Consider the following 20,274-nt stretch of genomic DNA (forward strand, 5'->3'; position numbering starts at 1 on the left):
CTAGATTTCAGCTTTATAGCTATAATAGTTATAGAAATAGCCTGCAAATAGTGCTAAACACCCCTGTAAAACAGTAATCGCTTAATAACGTCTGTGTTATAGATTCTAGCACTCTAAGACTTTTAAATGCTCTTATTTATATTAGTGCAGCCCTGTCCTGAAAATTTTAGAAGATTTTATTGCGTGGTTGTTGAGATAAAGGGTTGTGGTTTTAGGCAATTTTGGTGGGGTTTTGAGTGATCCGCTCGATCGTGTGATCCGCTCGACCGTGGAGTACGTTATTACAGATGTTTATGTTTAGGGCCTAATAGAGCTTTAATAGGTGCTGTTCTCTGTTCTAGTAGAGGCTGCTACTTTGTACTAGTAGCTGCTTAAACTAGATAAAAAAGTCTAAGAATAACTTATTAGAGGTGAGTCTCCTCTCAATATGACTGTATAGTAGCAAAGAATAGCAGGATTAGGCAGTAATTCATGACTTTCTTTAGGCGCACAAAAGTTGCCGCGCACCAACCTCTTGGTTATATATGTGCTCATTTCCGGCACGTAGTGGTTGTGTTGATTGCCGAATATGGTTGTTCATCTCCTGTAATGCATGAAACACTGCCCGTACCGTTGGGACGGAAACATTGATCATTTCTGCCTGTCTGATGACGTTGCCTGGGGTACGTGTTAACGTTCTCATTCTTTCAACGTGGCTTAGTTGATGACTAACCACAAAGTGAGTCCACTTCCATTGGCTTCTTCTTTCGCCAGTCTTGCAGCATAGATGGCGCTAAAGATGGATTGACCCTCGCAAGCTCAATTGTTCTCTCCGGCAGATTCGTTGGGAGCGAGATACCCGATCTGACCGCTACGTCGAACGTTTCTTCAGCGAGTTTTTTGACCATCTGAAGATACGGTGACCCCAGCAGCTGGTGAGTTTCTAGGCCCGAGAGGGCGGCCATTGGATTCCAAGCTCCGTTGAAAATCTGCTTGGTCCAGCGCTCAGCGCGCACATCCTCAATCTCCTTGAATTTATCGTCCAAGGCTACGAAAGTCTTCAGCCTCTGTAAATCTGCTGCCGATTGCCTGCGTTCGATCGTATTATAAAGACCAATGTGGAAGGCGTGAGGGCGAATGTTAGAAACTTGATGTACAACGCCAGGGATAGTCTGCAGGCAACTGATGTAGCATACAGCGGACAGGACAGTGTTATCCTGGAACGCATTCTGCAAAGGTGCCTCGACACCTACGCCGTTTTGCGCTGACACAAGTGTTGTCCTCGTGGACACGACATGTGCTAGCTCGTCGGCCAACGAGTGTCCGTCCGAGTTAGTCACCTTGTTTGTACAGACAACGTAGTCGAAGGGGATACCAGTAAGCTCGCTTGTGGAGCGAGCAACGCGGAAAGGGTGGAGAGTACCATCCCCCCACATGATGGTGTTCATCTGCAACCCGCGTTGCTTGACGGCTTCATAGTTGGACCGGCAGACAACAGAGAGCCTGGCATGTTGATTTTGCGCTAATATCCACCCTAACGTAGAGCCTACAGCTATTCCACATGTCAGAGTACATGTTCAGGGTGTCTGTGAGGCGAATACTTACCTCCAGTGCCATAGATGAGGATGTCGATAGGCTTTTTAATGTTCATTCTATTCGGCGCTAACCAAAGATTTCGAGTGGTCATAGATCTTGCAGGCTAAAACTGAGGTCAAGATAGTGGATAAATTGAATGGTTTACATGGAAGATGAGGTAGTGGATGCGATGGGATAGATAGCGAGGCAGCTTAAATGCTGGGATGAAAATCACAACATCAAAATAACCTGATAGCAAAAAGTAACGTACCCACTGCAAACAATCAGATATGATGGCAGAATTGGTTTGGCAACAGAGAGCTCTTTCACCCATTTTCACAACTTCAACCACTCTTCGATAACCCAGTCACCTGGAGACATGATCTGATACGCTATCAACCTTGGCCAGCGCCTCAAAAGAAGCTGTTTGGATTTGATGTAACCGTTGCACCCAACAGATAGTCACATAGTAAACTGAGTTTTGATTGATTACGTTTACACGTCTTGGCGGTGCTAGCATGTGTCGCCCGCATTGATGCGAGAACAGTGTGGTGGTGTAGCATTTGATTTGACATCACAGGCACAGTCCTCTTGGCGGTTCCTCTGGCTGCTTGCGTTGGGAGGACTTTGCAACCGGACTGAATCAGGCTCTTGACGGTGAATTTTACTGTTGCTCTACCTTGGCATAATGTGAGAACACCCCAGGAAACATATTCCATCAGAGCCGATCATTCTGTTCTCCTGTAAGTAATGCTTGTGGTGGAGTAAGAATTTGACACGTATGATGATAGTAAGGAGGAGCAGCTATCAATACTGTGGGTTGCGGAGCGCAATGATCCAAGCCGTGGCTAGCCAGTGAGAGAGCTCAAGGTCAGCCGCCCCATGAGCCTCAACAGCTCATAGCTACACCAATGACCATCGTTCGCTTAGTTCTGGAAGCTGTGTTTTCTCTAGCTGTTCCGTTTTCGAAGACCTGGAGATATGATCGGTGATCCTGAACCAGGTGCAAGATAATTCGCTCATCTGGCTTGGGCATAACAACCGGTTTCAAGTGCTTGGAAGCGACAATTGGCGATTCTGACCCAGGTCCAAGGTACATCAATAATCTTTTGTGGGCGTAAACCACTGGTATCGGAATAACCTCGCATAAGGGTTGCAACGCCGCATTTGGACCGTGAAAGGATGGATTTTGAACAATTTTTTTGCGACAGGCTGCGACCAGCTGCATTTTTCCAAAGAGACACTGCTTTGTAATCGGATATCTCTCTTCTTCGTAACCTGAGGGAGCATAGAAGTATTTAGCCTCCCTCACATCGTAAGAGTGTCCCGGATCATTTGAATAAGTTAAGTCACTCTCTAGTATCCCACGATGCCTTCTCCCTCCAACCACCAAATTGATACTCTCGTCAAACCCGCCTTTGAAATTTCTCATTTCGACGAGCCGAAGACACTATTTGGGCTGCTACAGCGTGCGGCAGACCTTTGGTCGAACAATGGTATTGCATTTAAAGATCAAGGTTGGGATCGGAAGTCTGATTTCATGACGTATGCGGACCTCCTTACTGAGGCAAAGGTAATGCTGTCAGGAATCACATCAATCCCAACCAAGCTGACAGCTGGCAAGTCTAATGCGGCCAAACTCTTGGCGCACGGGGCTGTTGCACCGCATCAGTGCACAGTGCTTTACTTCGACTCACATCGCAACAACACAATTTGGTTCTGGTCTACCGTAATGGCAGGCGGCGTACCTGCAATGCTGTCTTCATTATCAAGCAACGACATCACTCTTGCTGGCGAGCTTGACAATGTCAACAAGCTCTTCAACAGCCCTACTGTCTTGACTGCCAAGCATTTGGCAAAGCCATTCCGGCTAGTCACATGCCTAAACACAATAACTGTGGAGGTTGTTGCAACGGTAAAAATTGAAGACGCCATTGAACAGATGACAATCACTGCGCCGGATGGCCGTGAAGATGAATTAGCAGCGGTACTGTTTACCAGTGGCAGCACAGGGTTTGCGAAAGGGGTTGAGTATACTCACTCACAGCTGGTGGTTTCTAGCAAGTTAAAATGCCAATTCCATCGTATGGACTCCAGTAAGATTTTCATGTCTTGGGTCAGTAAGTATCACCAGTCTTAGGAGTCAGTGAGAAGACATGCTTACTAATGTTTGGCGTATAGGTTTCGATCATAGTGCCGCTCTTTGCGAGAACCACCTTCACGCTCTCTACGCTGGAGCAAACCAAGTCATGATCCCAGCCATTGACTTTGTACAAAGCCCCGTCCGTTTCTGGAAAGCACTAAGCAAGCATCACATCTCGTATACATTTGCCCCTAACTTTTTCATTGCCACCGCAGTTCGCGCACTAAACTTGATGCAGCCCTGCGAAAGGGAGCAGATAAGTCTTGACTTCAGCGAGCTATGCGTTATCATGTGTGGTGGTGAAGCGAACAAGGTCGCTACAATTGAAGCCGCAGAAAAGATTCTTATGCAATATGGTGCGCCAAAATGCAGCATCAAAGCAAGCTATGGGCTCAGTGAGGTATTGAATTTTCTTGGAATCTGACCGAATGAACACTGATCTCTTCGCAGACATGCTCAGCTCTTTTTTACAACCTGGATTCGCCGGCATACGACACGAAACGAAGTTACGAGTTCGCATCTGTTCGGAAGCATCTGCCAGATCACCAACTTCGTCTAGTAGACGATAGTGGTAAAGTAAGCAGAAGAGGCGAACGTGGCGCAATTCAGATCAGGGGCCCGCTCATCTTCAGACGCTATTTCAACAACGAATCGGCAACTTCCGCATGTATGACTGCGGATGGATGGTTCGATACCGGAGATATTGGAACCTTAGATGACGAAGACAATCTGCTTATTGTGGGCCGCACGAAAGAAGTGCTAATCCTAAACGGCCAAAACTATTCTTCGTTCGAGTTGGAGCATGCTATCGAATCTGCCAACATCCCCGGTTTGAACAAAAGCTTCACGGCATCCTTCTCCATCTGGATGGAAAAGGCGAAGACGGACAGTGAGGATATTGTCATACTGTTTAACCCCACCGATGATAACGTTAAGGATACGCCTGAACTTCGCGACACTATCGCTCAGATCAACCAAGCTGTTATTCGTTTCTGCCGTAAACGCCCAGTTGTGGTGATTCCATTACCAAATCAGGAGCTCCCTAAATCCACAATCGGCAAACTATCGCGTGCGAAGCTCAAGAAGTCGTTTCTTGCTGGTTCTTTCGATCGTTTCAAGCTAGCAAACCGTCCCCCACCATCGATCAATCAAAAAGGAGCTGGTCTTACAACCCCACTACAGAAGATCTTGGGAGCTATACTATGCGACGAAACCGGTTCGTCGCAGTCTCAGCTCTACCTTGGAACAGCTCTTGCAGACCTTGGTATTGATAGCTTGGGATTCCTCCGCATCAAGTCCTCGCTTGAAAAGACCCTAGAGCGCGAGGAATCGATCTCAATGTCGCTTCTGCTGGCTTGCCGGACTATTGGGGATATGGACAATATGCTTTTGTCGCTCGGCACCACAACAGCTGAGTACGATCCAATTGTTCCCCTGGTCACGAGCGGCTCAAAAGCCCCAATCATTCTTTGCCATCCTGGCGGCGGCGAGTTTCTCACTTGGCTCATCCTCCTGAAGTACATTTTGGATCGTCCAGTCTATGCACTACGTGTGCGCGGCTTTCACAAGAACGAGACACCATTTGAAACATTGGATGAGATGCTGGAAACATACATCAATGCAATCAGGAAGCATCAGCCAAAGGGTCCCTACTTGTTGCTCGGCTTGTGTTTCGGCGGCATGCTATCCTTTGAGCTAGGAAAGCGACTCGAAGCAGCAGGAGAGCAGGTAGCCTTCTGTGGCGGCATCGACAATCCCGCCGACCTGACACGAATTCAGGTCCGCGCGCAGCCCCGAAACTTTATCATCGATCTGCTCCACTTCTTCCAGCTCATACCACTCGAAACAGCGCTGCAGTGGGAGATAGAGATGGAGCATGTTGAAGACGAGAATTTCACAAAAGAGATCTTCGCCCGTTTTCCTGATGGAACTCTTGAGAATCTAGACCTCAGTGTCCCAAAAGTGGAGGCCTGGCAGCGCATCAATTGCAACATGCAGGACATCACTAGGTCCTACGTGCCAACAGGATCCATATCGAAGTACGACATCTTTTGGGTACCGCCGCTGCCACAATATGAATGTACAGATCAAGAATGGCGTCATGATTGGCTATCAACGTGGAAGAACCACATAATAGGTGCCAAACAGAGCGATGTTGACAAAGAAGATTCCCAAGGACCACTACGATACCACCGTGTGGAAGGAACACATTTCACTATACTACGGCCAGAGAATATTGAGGTGTTCCAGCAGACACTTAACAAAGCATTAGAGTCAAGGGGGTTATAACACAGGGTCTTGAGCTTTCAACAACACTAAGTATGTTAGTTTCATTCAGCTCTTGGTTCGTACACTATGTAGAAACAACTGCTTATCCCTAAACCTTGGCGAAACGGCTTACGCCTATACGGCCGGGATTTGAACTTACCGTGCATCCCGCACTCCACAAGTCAACGCGATGGTCCAATCTTTCTCCAAAAAAGACCTTGGGTGCTCAAAACAAAGAGGAGTGTGGAGCGTTACGAAAACGTCGTCTAAAAAGAAAGATTCACCGATTTCACCGATTTTGATCTGCTTTTGTGGCAATGCTACGTCCGCAGGATAGCATGTTGGTTGGACCAGATATGCGGGCAAACCAGGTCCAATGGACTTCCATCTTTTCTTGTAACCGCCCTGATGTCTGAATTTCGCAGCTTTTGGAGGAGCTCTGCCTCCGTGAGAAGGTGTAGGAACGGGATGGCGAAAGTCAAGTTACGAGTGTGCAAATCCGCCATATGTTAGCGGGCTGTCTCCCAGATGATTTTAACAATAGCTATACCTTCATGTCCAATAGTATACTTATGTAGGTATGCAAGACCAACAAGGACTCGTTGCACACTAGTTTTGGTAAGAGTCCCCAAAGGTCTTTCATCACTGGAGCGCATATCAAGCACATCTGTGAGACTTGGCCCGAGGAACTCAAGCAGCAGATATTCGTGCTTCCCGTTTTGACTCTCATTAGAAAGTGGTCCAACAGTTGCATTACATGCTGTAAGTTGATGTCTTCCGAATCGAGCTCCGCTAGAGTGCGCAAAACCTTAAGCTCACAACTTTTTGTTCGAGCTTCCGCGACTGAAGACTTAAGCGCAACGTACTCTTGATTCCTAGTCAGTCGCAAGCATCTTACCAATCGGGTGTTGGCGATGTTAACTTGGATCTTTCGCAGCCCGCAAGGTTGAATAAGCTTCCCAGCCCAGCTTATGCAGAATTTGATACTTCCCGTCTCTAAAGATATCTCCAAGAGCAATTGGATGATATCCTCCAACTCGATAGCGGTGTAAAGGCTCAGCGTCGATGCTGCATATTTGTGCCAATGGACCCGTTCCAGGTATGCCAGTGAATGTGAGGGAGAAGGGCTGAAGGTCCAATTTGAACGACTTTAATGTGCGGTTCGGTGCGCATGCGGTCCCAAATCTTCTTATCAGAGAACACGCGCTTATACTACTCCGGCACATGCTATTTGTGGACGCAGATTATGTGTCAGGATGACAATCTGGGCTATGGAATTATAATCCGGATCAATCTAATGCTAGAGTGTTATACTCGGCTCCTTCAATTTGTAAGACTAGTTTGACTTTGCCATTGAGATTGATCGTCAATTTGTAGCTTCCTGTGCGGTCAGACTGGATGTGGCTAACTATCGAAAGATGTCCGTGGGATTTGTCGAGAATAACGCCTCAAAGATACATGGCGGACCGAATTTACCGTGTCCGTGCGCGTGATGCGCGGATTCGAGTGATGCGCATCCCCATTGATTAATTGATTGATTAATAAGTTTAATGTCCTGTGTAAGTCTAAGACTATATAAGACAAGAGCAGTTAAGCTACTCTAGTAATTTATAGAGTGTGTTTGTAAAAGGGGATAGTAAATATGTGTTTAAAGTCCTGTAGTAAGAGCCTATGCTCTAGGGAGTTAACAGAGGTTTTTAGGCGTCTGTTGTTTATTGTAGGTACTACTTACAGGTACCTACTCTTACGTCTAGAATAAAAGCTAAAGTAGCTAGAATTCCTTAGGTTGTGTGTAGTAGTAGTCTTATTAAAAGCCTTTGTCCTTATAGGCTGTCTTATATTATTTTCCTTATATATCTGTATTCTCTATAGCTAAGTAGAAGGTGTTGTATTATTTATGCGTAGCTGCAGATATATCTATTATTATCTACCTTCTATATATTATATAGGTATGCTTTATTATATCTATATCCTAGTTTTAGTTAGTAGTAGGCACTTACTACCTCTCTCTTAGTGTTTTTTAGTAGTTTTATCTTATTTATTAGTCTTAGACAGTATTTTGCTATATAGGTGTCTATTTTCCTTAGGATTACTTTAGCTGTATAGGTGTCTAGTTTATATTCCTATTTATCTGTTATAATAGCTTTAACTTAAATTCTAGTTATAGCAATGCTTATTAAGTTAGAAGTAGGCCTCTTTTTTGTTGCTTCTTTTGCTAGAGAGTCTGCTTTCTTGTTTCCTGCAATGTCCTGGTAGCTAGGGGCCCATTTGAGGCTGATTGTGGCTCCTTTGTCTTTAATAGTTTTAGCTGCCTTAATGCAGCGTATTTGCTAAGCCTGTCCAGGCTTGTTTAAAGGAGTTTTTAGTCTTAGGATAGCTGCCTGGTTGTCCGCAAAGACTTGGACGTAAATAAAAGCTAGAGTAGCTAGAATTCCTTGGGTTGTGTGTAGTAGTAGTCTCATTTATGAATTTTCGGTGTGCAGGGTCTTATGTCTGTATTTCGCTTTGTGTTGATGTGCTGTGTAGATGTATCTCTACAGTCCCTATTAGAAGACAACTCTATATTTATATTATAGTTTTACAAGAAGATGTCTTTGCATTCAAACAAAGACATCGTCGCAACTGCGTATTCGTTTTCAGTCAACGATGAACTAGAAGTATTCAATATACGAAGCTGCCAGCCTTAACAATTATCTGGTCCTTTAACAAAGTCTGGCCGTAGTAGAGTGTGCTGTTCATCGTCTTCGGACAGTGCGTAGGTAGCGAAGGCTGAATTAGTTTAGCTAACGAAGTTGGCTGCACGCCCTGTAGTGTGGCGCAGTGCAACCTATGAAGACAACCAGCTGGGCACTCATTCTTGAAACGAGTATCATTTGCAGAGATTGGAGTGATATCGCCCTTAGGTATCACTATGCACTATGTCTTGTTCCGCGACTGTCATTAGAACTGTGCTTTAGTGCGGGCTATATTTGCAATAGCTCTGTTATTTGAGAGAACGCGGCCCGCCATTGAAGTATCCGCATAATCGTGCAGCCTTTGTTTCAAATGGAGAGCTTCAATGAGGCTGTGGTCTGATGAACTGAGACATTCAACTGGTTCAGGTAAGGCAATCGTGAGGAGTCAAAAGAGATCAGGAGACGGCTTTCCAACCACGCAAGGTTGCTGTCCTCTTCTAGCCCATGTTTTTAAGACTATTCAGGTTTCTTGTCTACTCAATTCGTACATCGCTATGTCTTACACCGTCATACCCCTGCGTCTCTCCACTCTTTCTGTGTACTGACTCCCTCACATAGTCTTCTTCGATTGTCATGTCCGTGGTCTTTGTAATACCTTCCACACCCAACATCGATTCCTCGCTCGTATTGCGCGTACCGCCTACTGGTACCTTGATAGTCCCATTGCCCCCATTGAACGTGTAGAGCTCCATTTGTCCGTTCGAACGTGTTCTAGCTGTGCGACTAAACATCTTGCTGTTTTGGCCGCCAGGTGCGTAAGAAGCTGGGTAGCCTGGGCCAGAGCGGTCGTGCGAGGACGAAGTAAAGGCTCTGTTGAGGAGAGGGCGGAGGGCGGGTGCTGAAGCGGATGTTATAGCAGCGTTTATCTCGATTTGGGAAAGAAGGAGGATGAATATGTCGTCGTAAGGTGGGTCTTCTGTTACAGCGTATACCCAGAGGGCGTAGAGACGGACAATGGATGCTATAACTGCTACACCTCCGACCATGAAGACACCAAGGAGTGCAATGCGTTTCGCTCGTTGGAGTTTTAGCTGTCCGAAAGCTCGCATTGGCATGGCTAGGATGAAGATATCTGTGAGGATGTTGACAGAGGCCATCGCGAAATACGTCCTAGGAAGGTCGTTGCATCCTTTGGGAAAGGTAGGGACCCATGCTCTCCATGGCTCTTTCGCACCGCATTCGAAAGCCTGGATCAGTCAGCTTCGAGTTCGGGGGAATGCTGGGGTTTCGCGTATGAAATACGTTGACGAAAGTGACTGCGATGGTCTGAACAGTGACGAATATACTAACGGCGTATACAGCGTAGCGAAAATTCGTTTGTGTGAAGATCCGGTAGTAGAGTGCCAGTATGCTAGCTTTGACGAATAGCAACGCCCAAGGGTAAACTAGCTGATATGCATACCAGCGCTTGAACGTAGGGACCATAATGATTGAATGATCTAAATCGGCATTGTGTCGCCTTCGTTTTCCGTCAGTCGCCGTCAGTTTTTCTACTACGGGTATACATACCCAGTTCCCCAGCTGACAAGAAAACCATTCTGAATACCGAGTGAGATAGCGATCATCCACGCACATATCATGAACTTGTCGTCTAATCCTACATATCGTATGAAGGTGAGGCGACAGTACAGCCTAGCAGATAGTGAGCAAGTCTTGCGGCGAGTAAGTAAATCAAGGTTCCGAAAGATCGTACCTTAGCGCTACAGCGATTGTCGAGAACAATAGGAGAACTCCAGTGACGATCAGAAACATAGGCTGTCGCGAACCATTGTCCCAGGTGATACCATAGCCACGCGTGCTGCTTGTCATACTGTAGGAATCCACTCACATTCGAATCACGGGATTCACAAAGAGATCATGGCAACCTCTGGGCTATGAATAATTCTTGCTCCTCCTTAAGGCTTGACCCTCCGCGCCGCATAGCATCATGATCCAGCACTTGAGGCAGCTTCATCTTGTGAATCCTTCTTCTTATTATCCTGCCGTGTGTCCAACAGGACCGCAGATGCATGAGTAAAGTCTCCTGGGGACGGCTTGCATCTCCGAGCCATCATTGGATAAGCAACACGAGCTAAACGCTGACGAAGGGCGAAGGATTCGCGCGTTCGGTGCAGTCATCCTGGTTGGAGTTGGTGCGGCTCTTTGCTTTGAACGGTCTACTATAGTTTCCCTCGGTTATCGCCTGGACGGCTCGACAACTCCCCCGTTCCCCAGCCGAGCCGGTACCCGGACGAACAAAGTGAGCTCTTAGACTCGATCTTCCGCGTGAAGATAGATGGATCTTCTTCGAAGTCTTGAGTGGTTGGTCGTATGTGCGTTAGCGCATCACCATACTGTAGGATGCCGGGCAATCAGAGTATGGCTTTGCGGTCGAAGAACGCATATTTGGTGGGCCGACAGCTCCGCAATAAAGGAACGCTCCGGTGTCCACCGCGCCATGATCCCGCAGGAGCTATGTGCCGTGTTTGCCTCTCCTCGCATCTCATCCTATTTGCCACAGTTGACCCTGTGTTTTCCCGTCACCTCGGGTGACAAAAAAAAGCCGCACACCCAAACTACCTCCTCCACGTAAACCCACAACAATGGCTTGAATAAAATCCAAAAAAAAAAAATTTATAGAGAAAATTGTTCTCTACAAGATTTTGTTTTTGTAGGCTCCGGAATCTTGTTGGTGTTGAGTAAGATAACCTGGAAGATCGCTATGGGTGGTGGTGTTCCTGAACTTTTGCTAGGGCTTTTTTTGACTATAGGGTGTGCGGCTTTTATTGGCACCCGAGTACCCGTCAATCGCTGGTTTAGAACGTTAGACACGGCCCAGAAATCAGCAGGATCTTAGCCGAAAGCGGGTCAACCTGTCCCGCAAGCTCTTCCGTCCCCGCGACAAAAATCTCGCAGCCTCACCTTCTGCATTACCAACCAGAGCGGCGCAGGGGAGTTTGATTTCAGCCTATCAGATTTTAAGGTTATTGCGACGCGTTATTCAAGATGAATGAAGGAAGCACACATGAGAGGTAACATTACATGCCATGCTCTAGGATCTCGGGCAATCCATTCTTAGCCATGCTAGGTAATCCTACAGGAATCTCTAGACCGGCCCACCGGGCGCAATCATCCGAAATCATCCTATTGTTCTAATCACATGCGGAAATTGTCTATTGCTACGGAGATCAATACGCGTTTGGTCACATCCATCATCACCATAACACAGCAGAATACGCAGGTAAGCATGCAAGGAGAACTTCGATACGAATTAGCTTCATGCGCATGCAATACTCGCAGGCCAATCACCGTTGCATGTGCGCCACATACAAGCCATGGCTTATTACCAAAATCGCCGGTAAGCGTGCGTCTACCGGAACATGCACATCGAAGCGCGTTGCATTCTCCGAACTCAATCCTCCTGACCCAGGGCACCTCGAAAGACCATGCAGCTGTGCCACACGACCGCATCTCTCCTGAATCGCCATGCATACAAGCTCTTTCCAGACCCGGATCTCGCCCCAAATACTACGGCAAGTGGTCCAATGCCCCGTTCTTGCCTTCAACACTTATTTCCGATCGTTACTCATGCCTTCGTTGCTCGGACTTTAGTTGCATGGTCATCTTTCGATGAGGCTCAGACGGGTAAAGTGGGTGTGATAAGGCCTGCAGTGAGGCACGAATAAAGCTTGATGCCCTCGACAGTCACAGTCACCAGCCAGGGACAATAAGCTTTCGCCTTCAATCAATCCGAAACACAAAGCTGCCAATCTCAACCTCAGCCGCCAAAATGGTCAACCTTTCCATTCTCGTTTCTTCGCTGTACTTGGCTTCGTCAGCAGTAGCCGCGGCTCTCCCTGCCTCTGCTCCAAAGACGTGCAAGAACCCCATTGTACGAAAAGAATGGTAAGTCAATCACACGAATGAATCATCTCGGACTCTGCTGACCATTGTCCTTCTGCAGGAAGCAACTATCTATTCCCCAGAAGAGGGCGTATATTGATGCAGTCCTCTGCCTAGCATCAAAGCCAGCCATCTCTGGCATCGAGGGAGCCATAAACCGTTTCGACGACTTCCAAGCCGTACACAGTAGCCAAACTCCCGACATCCACTGGGTCGGTCACTTCACTCTCTGGCACCGCTATTTCATCAATACTTATGAAGAGGCTCTTAGGCAAGAGTGCGGTTACACTGGTGCTCAACCCTACTGGAACTGGTCTCTAGATGCTGAACCTCAGAATCCCACCTCAACACGCATCTTTGACTCTGAGATCTGGCAAGCAGACACTGGATTCGGTGGCAACGGCAACAAGGTTGAACCCACTAATGAAACAAACCCCTTCGGCATCGTTGGCGGAACAGGAGGTGGTTGCGTACAAAATGGACCTTTCACAGCCGATAAGTTCTCAGTCAACTTCCCCACTCCCCACTGTCTCAAGCGCGATTTTGTCCCTACTCTGATCAACGTCTGGGCCGATCAGAAGCTCGTCAACAAAGTCCTCGCCCAGAAGGACTACACTGGCTTTGCCAGGGTCGTTGAAGGCGAGGCTAGCTTCGCCGTTCCCAACATCCACGGAAGCGGTCACTTCGGTGTTGGAGGTGCTCTCGGACAGGCTGGTGATGCGAACAACAGCCCCGGCGAGCCGATTTTCTACCTCCACCATGGCAACATCGACCACATCTTCTGGATGTGGCAACAGAAGGATCTCAAAACCCGCCTGCACCAGGTTGGTGGCCCGATTATTCCTTTCGACTACAGTGGTAAAAATGTCACCCTTGACTTTGAAGTTGGTCTTGGTAAGCTTGCGCCTACTGTTCAGCTTAGGGATTTGTTAGATACTCAGGGAAGCACTCTGTGCTACACCTACTAGAAAGGTGCACATATCTTGCATCCGTATTAATACACCCTAATGTTCACATGCATGTGTCTATCTTTCTCCCTAGTGAAGAAATTGTTGAATGAAACCAGTCACGCCAGATCTAGCTTGCCCTTGCGCTCATAGATCTCGGCTACCATATCTTCTCACCATGACCCGGCATTGGGATCGATTTGCGTAATGTCAGACACGTCCAAACCCGCTGCTTCTGATGGCCCGTGGCGTACATCGAGCCAGTCCCATATGTACTGTACAGTACGCCATACTGGCGGAACGTTCTAGTGCCACTAGTTTGTGCGATATGAAAGCCATTTTACACGAGATGACTCACTTCTCTCGTCCCATGACAAAGCTCTTCAAACCTTGTCCAGACTATATCACAGTGCTGTGGTTCCACTGCAACTATTGCGGCCACGAATACGCGCCCTTGCGCATGATTTCGAGTAAAGAAAGGGCCAGAAGTAGACATACGGATGACGATCTGTAGTAGTTGGTCAATAATTAGCTGAACGTGTGGATAACTCCTCGATTTTCTCATGAGACGACAGTAAAGATAGACCTGCGCCGCTGCCAGATAACTCTCCGCTAGGAGCTCAGTCGTCTTGACAGCAGTGGAGACCTTGCCGTCTTCGTCCAGTTCGCAGGAATCCAGAAGAGCTTGACGGCTGGGGTAACCGTCTGACAGATCGGAATGATGTTTGAAGTTCTGTAGGCGCTCTCCAATAACCCTGTCTAGATTGCGTGCTGCAACCCTATTCGACTCCTAAGGAGTATTTAGTAGTCTACTGAGGAACTCGATCAAGTGAGGTGTGTACCATATATAGATTGGTTGAGAGATAGGTTATTTGCGCAAAAGTGTGCAGGAGCTTCGGGCTGAGTGCAGTACTGCCTACAATCTTGTGCTGCTCACGTTCGTCTCCCTCTAGCAGCCAGGTAAAAGAGCACTCCGCCTGAATATCATATAGTGGACAAGCTATAGCGCTCATGATGTTGAATTAGGCGAGCCTGTTCCCCAGCGTAATGCGAGCTCTGGAGCACTGTACATTGCTAGCCGAATGGTAATTGTAAAGTAGATCTGACATCTCCAGAACCTTTTCGGCAAGCTGAGTAGCTTTGTATCAGGGTGGGCACTCGTTACCGGAGTTAGTAGCCTCCCAGTTGACATTTTGTCGAATGCCAGGTGTCATGAGGGTAGTTTGGCGCAATTCTATTCCAAATAGACAAAGCACGTAAGCTGCGAGACAGCCACAGTGGGTATGTCATTAGAGATTTGTCGACGGCAGTATGGAACGCCATTCACATTGTTGTAGCGTTGAATAAATTGAGCTTGCGCATACCGTAAGAGCAGGAAAAGGACATAATGCCACGCGACCATGACGAACGAGCTGTGGTGATGCGAGTGCCACGAAAGAGTGAACGCCTTGCCAATAGTATGAATATCCTAAAACTATTCAAGACACGGTGAATGCATGTGTGTTGTGTGAGTTCAGGCTGGGTCAAGTCCGAATGGCATCACCTACCTTGTCTTTCTAAGCTACGCTATCATAGATTAGAGTGAGTATAACGGCGCTTTATTCGGGCGGACGTTCAGTCTAATATCGGTATCTAGCTAGTGTACAGTCACCACAAGGTTCAAAATGTCCTAAGTGCACGTGAGCGCTTATAATATGCGATTTTTTCCAGCCTCTTGATTATAACCAACAGCCTACCCGCCTCTCCCGCATGTCTTACCTCATTTTAATTGTGCTCCATCCTTTCCAACTTCCTGCTCAGCACGTTCACACTGCTATGGAGTTTGGTAGCGTTAAGACCAAAATGATTTCCGCGTTTCGCCGCCTACGCTGGTCGGTCTTCGAGGCCGTGTCAAATGTTCATGTTGTGGAAGATCTAGACAGCCCGCAGCCGGAGCTGTTTCCCTTCCTTGATCACCAAATCGCAGGAGAACCAGCAACCAAGATTCCGCCACGGGAAATGTTTATTTATATCAATATCCTAATAGCATAAAAGACACCTGATTACAAGAGACCAGAAAGCTTAATCGTGTACAGAGCAGATGGCGGTGCAATTACCATAGGTGATATTCTTAAGCAGCTCTTGGGCTACATCATCGACAATAAAGATGATATCCTTGAAGCCACCGCGCCTTTCCTGAGCGTGTGGACGCAGAACGCAGGGGATGGAACGAATGTTACCAATATCCCAGCTCTCAGGCACTACGACATCTCTGACAACACACGAGCTTTTTTCAACGGCTTTACCAGTGAAATCACGGTTGACGACGCAGGTATCAATGTCGACCTCTAGGTGGAAGGGCAGTTTGGGGAGACTATCGACGATTTCTGGAAAAATGGGCCTTTGGAAGAGGATCTGTTGATGGAAGTGTGACATGGGCCAGGCACAGATATCAATTTAGCATAACTAGATCCTGCGTCTTTCCTATACAGGGGGCCAAGACCCTCAAAATACATTTCAAACGGGTCAGTCATCCGCAGTTTCGAGATCTTCCTTTCTCTAGTAACCCCGAGTAGGTGACAAGTTTTCTTAGAAAATAGTACAAGCTTTGTGCACCTTGGCGGCACGCCTTACCGGTGTAGGGGTAATCGAACCGACCCGCGTCTAGGCCCAGGATAATCGGACGTTGCAATTATCCAACAACCCCCTGCATGGGCTTATACAAACAATGTATAAAATTAAGGGCATGTTTTAACAATTTTGCCCCAACGCTAAAGCACAATGCTCTTTCTGTTGCTATCAGTAGCTTTTGCGGCTATTGTTTGCCTTTTCATTACTGTTTGTGTAGCTGTAGGTGACATTGTGTGTTAATACACTGCCCCAACACCGTCGTCTGTTAACTACTATACTTGCACGCGATTCTCTGAGTACTATAGTATCTCACTTAACAAGTTCGTTAATCTAAATCCGTCTATTAATCGCAATTGCAAGACCATCAAGCCTAATACAGGATACTGCGTAGCAGGATATGAGTTCTTTTTCGTGTGCACAGACTGGCAGAACCAGTCATCAACTTCCTTGTTTCCTCGGACAGTTTGTGCGGTCCGCAGCATAGCGGTACCTCCTGTCTAGGCACCAATAAGTAATGTTGCAACGCAGGGACGTGGAAGTGTAGTAACACAGAGTACATTTTCATCTGCCTAAGAAAATAAACATGCTAACGTATTGCGGCGCAGTTAATACGTGTTACAAAAGAGCGTGTATAGGAAACCCAAACCTATACCCTCTTAATAGTAAGCGCGGGCTGAAGAACGGCGACAAGATCTGTGCTAGAAAATAGGGCGACTGCTGTGACTACAATGGTGTGTGCGGATCAGGGACCAACTTTTGCTCCGCAACAAAAAGAGGTATTAAATTTATCTAGTTTTACACTTGTATATGCTTAGTAGCAAGCTCCCTATATTTAGTAACTAGCTCGCTGTAGGGTACGTTGCAATTCCTAAATAATCTGCTTACTATTTAATTAACAACTAACTAAAAAACGCTCCTACGTAGATGACAGGGTTACTATTAGTTAAGCATAATCTCCCTCCATTGAGCTGTCCGCATGAAAGCCTCTTTGAAAACTTTGCCTAATCCTACTCGTTCCCATTTCTCCTCCTTTCGCTCAATAAGCAGAACGTAGAACACGTCCCACTCAGACTCGTGTCGTTCTTTAGGTATGTAGTATGTCCACAACTCGCACTCTAGCAGGCTAAAGGCTTTTGCTTCTGAGATAGCAATAAACTCCTGCTGCGCGTATCTGCACTTCTTGACCCATTTTTTGTTGAGGACAACAGAGCCACACCAGTCGCCGTTGTCGTCCGCAATACTGCATCTTTCAAGCCCTGGGTGTAGGTTTGCCTCAGCGGGCGCGTCCTTGGCACGGCAGGCAATGTTCAATTGCGCGTACCAGGTCCAGAACTGAAGTAGTGGCATCAAAGGAGAGCGTCCACTGTTTGGGTTTCTGTTATGTGGGTGAATGACCGGAGGATAAGGATATTCTTTTGGGGAAATGAAAAACTCTGGGCTCGATTCTGTCTGCCATGGTTGCACATCCTCGTTAGGCATGAACATGTCATCGTACTTTGGCTTTAATTCGTCTCGGCCACGGTCGCTGTTGTAGGCTGGCGGCACGATGTTGCGCTCCCTTTCAGATCCAGTGCTTCTTATTTCCCAACGTTGCGACAGCACGCGAGGCGCAGATCTAGTTTCGTTTACTTCTTGGACCATAGCTGCTCCATTCTCATGTCGTTGTCCGTGTAAAGCATCATCCTCGAAGGTAACCTTTTGTTCAATCCACTGTTTCTGGAGCTGGGGGCGTTGCGATCTCGTCTCGGTGGGGTCGTCTGGATAAGTATGACTTCGCATCGGCCCTGGAAAGTGTTCGTAATGCCGGTTAAGCTGCACGTCTCTCTGAGAGCCCGATGACCTGTTTGCCAGGAATTCATTGTTTTCCGGGGGTTCTGATCTACTATTATCTGGCTGCGAGTCTCTCGCAGTCCAGTGGGCATCTTGTTCAGGACGGTAGTCCAGCGGGCGATTAATACCAGCATCATTGCGCCCACCGTTGGATCTTGTTTCGGGACCAAAATATCTATATTAGTCAGCTTTTCCAACCCGACTGGTATCGTTCGTAAATTACCTGTGAGTCAGACTTCTCGAAGGGCTACCGTCCCGTTCAATAACCCACTTGGTCTGTACTTCAATATCCTCCTGCATATGTGACAGAGACCAATTGTTGCGCCGCTCGGTATAGTCTGTTGGAATATAAGCACCACTTGTACGCTTGTAGCCATAACCTTGCCACTTGATATCTTTACTGTCGTCGATGCGCCATGTGGGTTCGTCCCACAGTGGGCGTAGGTCCCCTGTTCCATCCCTGATATACCAACGTATCCATGTATGGTTTCTCAGCCACTCCTTTGTGTTCTCGAGACAATCGCCCAGCGTGTCGTGGCTGTAGCTGATGGAAGGCCCTGTCCAGCCAGTCCAGCTCCACGTAGGGAATCTGTGTTCGCCATACTCTGACAATTCCTCCGCACTCCTTGGTTCTCGTCGCGATGCAGGGCCCATGTGCTGCCACAAGATTGCAAGATCGAAATGCGAGCTGGGTAATCCGAAAATGAACGGCGCTCGCATAATCCTCTTCATACGTATTGTGATACCCCAAAACGCCGCAAGAATGTCCTTCTTTTTTGTTAATTTGCGTGAGCTGTACAGCTGCGCAAGGTTCATATACACCCAAAACGACCTCTCGGATATCTGTTTAAACATCCGCATAGGAGCATCAACGAGGTCCAACGACCATCCTGTCCCGTCCCTGTCCGCATAAATATCCTCCGACATTCCAGTGGAAGGGCACTGGAAAAATACTCGACCCTCAACAAAGATCAGACATCGACGGGACATAAGTCGTTCCTGGAATGTCCAGGCGCGGGTATTCCACGTGGATGCTTTGATGTACGACTCTGGCGTTCGGACGAGCATAAGATACAGGTCTTCGCCACACTCTGCTATATGTGGGCTTCGGGTAGCAGAGGGTCTAGCAGCCTTCAGGCCAGTATCCGCTCCATCCCCATCTGCTGCACATATTGTTAGCTCGGCATTGCCGTAGATTACATCCATGTTGTACGCGTTGAGCCGCCAAGAATCTTCGCTGTCTTGAATGATACAGAGCGCGTCAATCCATATAAACTGCAAGTCTAAACGTCGAACTAGGTCAATCGCATCTCGAATGACTGGAGATAGCTCGGGCAGAAACCTTTCTAGACCGCCATGCATTCGCAGGGCATTAACATTGTTTTTCAGTGTTCTGAAGGTTGTCTTATCTTCACCCCAGACATAACTGAGTGCCGCGTAAGATGCAGGTCGGGCGCCCTGGCGTGAGGGATATGTTGGAAGTTGGACCAGCTGCATGTTGACAACGTCAATGACACCAAAATAAGAATGCGTTAACATGTCTCGGAACTTCTGTGGCGTCTCACTGCTGTACCAATCGTTGCATGGGTGCGGATGATGTGTTTTGCACAAGTCGATCCAACTATTCAGTCTTGCTTGGTTGAGGCCGTTATGATCGATTTGTCGCCCAAGAAAAAGCGAATCCGCGCTCCAGGCACGGTGGGCGTCTGATAGCGTGGTGAGATATCTTTGTTGTGCGACAGCAACCAGGTACGCATCCTCTAGATCTGCCTCATCCCAACACAAGCGGATGCGTCGCGTGATGCCTCCAGGAGTTTGAAACCCAACATCTTGCCCACCTGTGTGGGTATTTGCAGCCGCGCGCCGTCCGTCGATCTCCCATCGCATGTAACATACAGCACCAGACTGCGTCTCCTCCCCGTTGGACCTTGGCGAGGAGGTTCTTGCTGAAGCTAGAACTAGGCCGCAGAAGCTGCAGCCATCCAAATGTCGTTCGGAGATACTTTTAAACGTGCCCAGCTTTAAGGATGCAGTGGAAGAGACTAGAGGAAAAGTCGAGGGTTTGCGTCGTCGCCCTGGTTGCCGAGATGGCCTCACGATAAAATTATCTATATCGAGGTTCAGACTGCGGCAGATCTCACACTGTTCCTATACAGTTGTCAGTCGAAATCTCACGGGGAACACATGGCGAATCCTTATGCTTGTTGATGTAGACTGCACCTTCCCAATCTTTGCTTACCACAAGTGTGTCGCTTTGCGAACCATGTTCGTCCTCATCGCTATGCGACATCGCGAGTGAGAGTTA

General features: G+C 47.5%; 6 protein-coding genes across 6 annotated transcripts, besides 6 other annotated features; 3 read left to right on the top strand and 3 right to left on the bottom strand.

Moving 5' to 3' along the window:
* Window positions 1-281: part of a dispersed repeat that runs on past the window's edge.
* Window positions 280-408: a mobile genetic element.
* A 299-nt stretch (window positions 409-707) lies between these two features.
* Window positions 708-1,630, bottom strand: EKO05_0005588 (uncharacterized protein; the record flags this gene model as incomplete). Its single annotated transcript, XM_038939827.1, has 2 exons — window positions 708-1,531; window positions 1,585-1,630. The coding sequence occupies 2 exons, from the start codon at window positions 1,628-1,630 to the stop codon at window positions 708-710; spliced, it is 870 nt and encodes a 289-aa protein (XP_038798602.1).
* A 1,293-nt stretch (window positions 1,631-2,923) lies between these two features.
* Window positions 2,924-5,986, top strand: EKO05_0005589 (uncharacterized protein; the record flags this gene model as incomplete). Its single annotated transcript, XM_038939591.1, has 4 exons — window positions 2,924-3,127; window positions 3,179-3,674; window positions 3,736-4,097; window positions 4,148-5,986. The coding sequence occupies 4 exons, from the start codon at window positions 2,924-2,926 to the stop codon at window positions 5,984-5,986; spliced, it is 2,901 nt and encodes a 966-aa protein (XP_038798603.1).
* Window positions 5,987-7,439: 1,453 nt separating this feature from the next.
* Window positions 7,440-7,483: a mobile genetic element.
* Window positions 7,484-7,486: 3 nt separating this feature from the next.
* Window positions 7,487-7,508: a tandem repeat.
* Window positions 7,488-8,398: a mobile genetic element.
* Window positions 8,373-8,477: a mobile genetic element.
* Window positions 8,478-9,173: 696 nt separating this feature from the next.
* On the bottom strand, window positions 9,174-10,509 carry EKO05_0005590 (uncharacterized protein; the record flags this gene model as incomplete). The annotated part of the gene is made up of 4 exons (XM_038939824.1): window positions 9,174-9,887; window positions 9,943-10,159; window positions 10,210-10,332; window positions 10,394-10,509. 4 exons carry the CDS (start codon window positions 10,507-10,509, stop codon window positions 9,174-9,176), a joined length of 1,170 nt encoding a protein of 389 aa, XP_038798604.1.
* Window positions 10,510-12,469: 1,960 nt separating this feature from the next.
* EKO05_0005591 (Tyrosinase) lies at window positions 12,470-13,550 on the top strand (the record flags this gene model as incomplete). The annotated part of the gene is made up of 2 exons (XM_038939740.1): window positions 12,470-12,585; window positions 12,644-13,550. 2 exons carry the CDS (start codon window positions 12,470-12,472, stop codon window positions 13,548-13,550), a joined length of 1,023 nt encoding a protein of 340 aa, XP_038798605.1.
* Window positions 13,551-15,371: 1,821 nt separating this feature from the next.
* EKO05_0005592 (uncharacterized protein) lies at window positions 15,372-15,860 on the top strand (the record flags this gene model as incomplete). The annotated part of the gene is made up of 2 exons (XM_038939916.1): window positions 15,372-15,529; window positions 15,605-15,860. The coding sequence occupies 2 exons, from the start codon at window positions 15,372-15,374 to the stop codon at window positions 15,858-15,860; spliced, it is 414 nt and encodes a 137-aa protein (XP_038798606.1).
* A 1,218-nt stretch (window positions 15,861-17,078) lies between these two features.
* EKO05_0005593 (uncharacterized protein) lies at window positions 17,079-20,259 on the bottom strand (the record flags this gene model as incomplete). Its single annotated transcript, XM_038939595.1, has 3 exons — window positions 17,079-18,144; window positions 18,193-20,117; window positions 20,209-20,259. 3 exons carry the CDS (start codon window positions 20,257-20,259, stop codon window positions 17,079-17,081), a joined length of 3,042 nt encoding a protein of 1,013 aa, XP_038798607.1.
* Window positions 20,260-20,274: the final 15 nt, after the last annotated feature.

Source organism: Ascochyta rabiei, chromosome 9 (assembly GCF_004011695.2).
Source record: "Ascochyta rabiei chromosome 9, complete sequence".
Classification (NCBI taxonomy): domain Eukaryota; kingdom Fungi; phylum Ascomycota; class Dothideomycetes; order Pleosporales; family Didymellaceae; genus Ascochyta; species Ascochyta rabiei.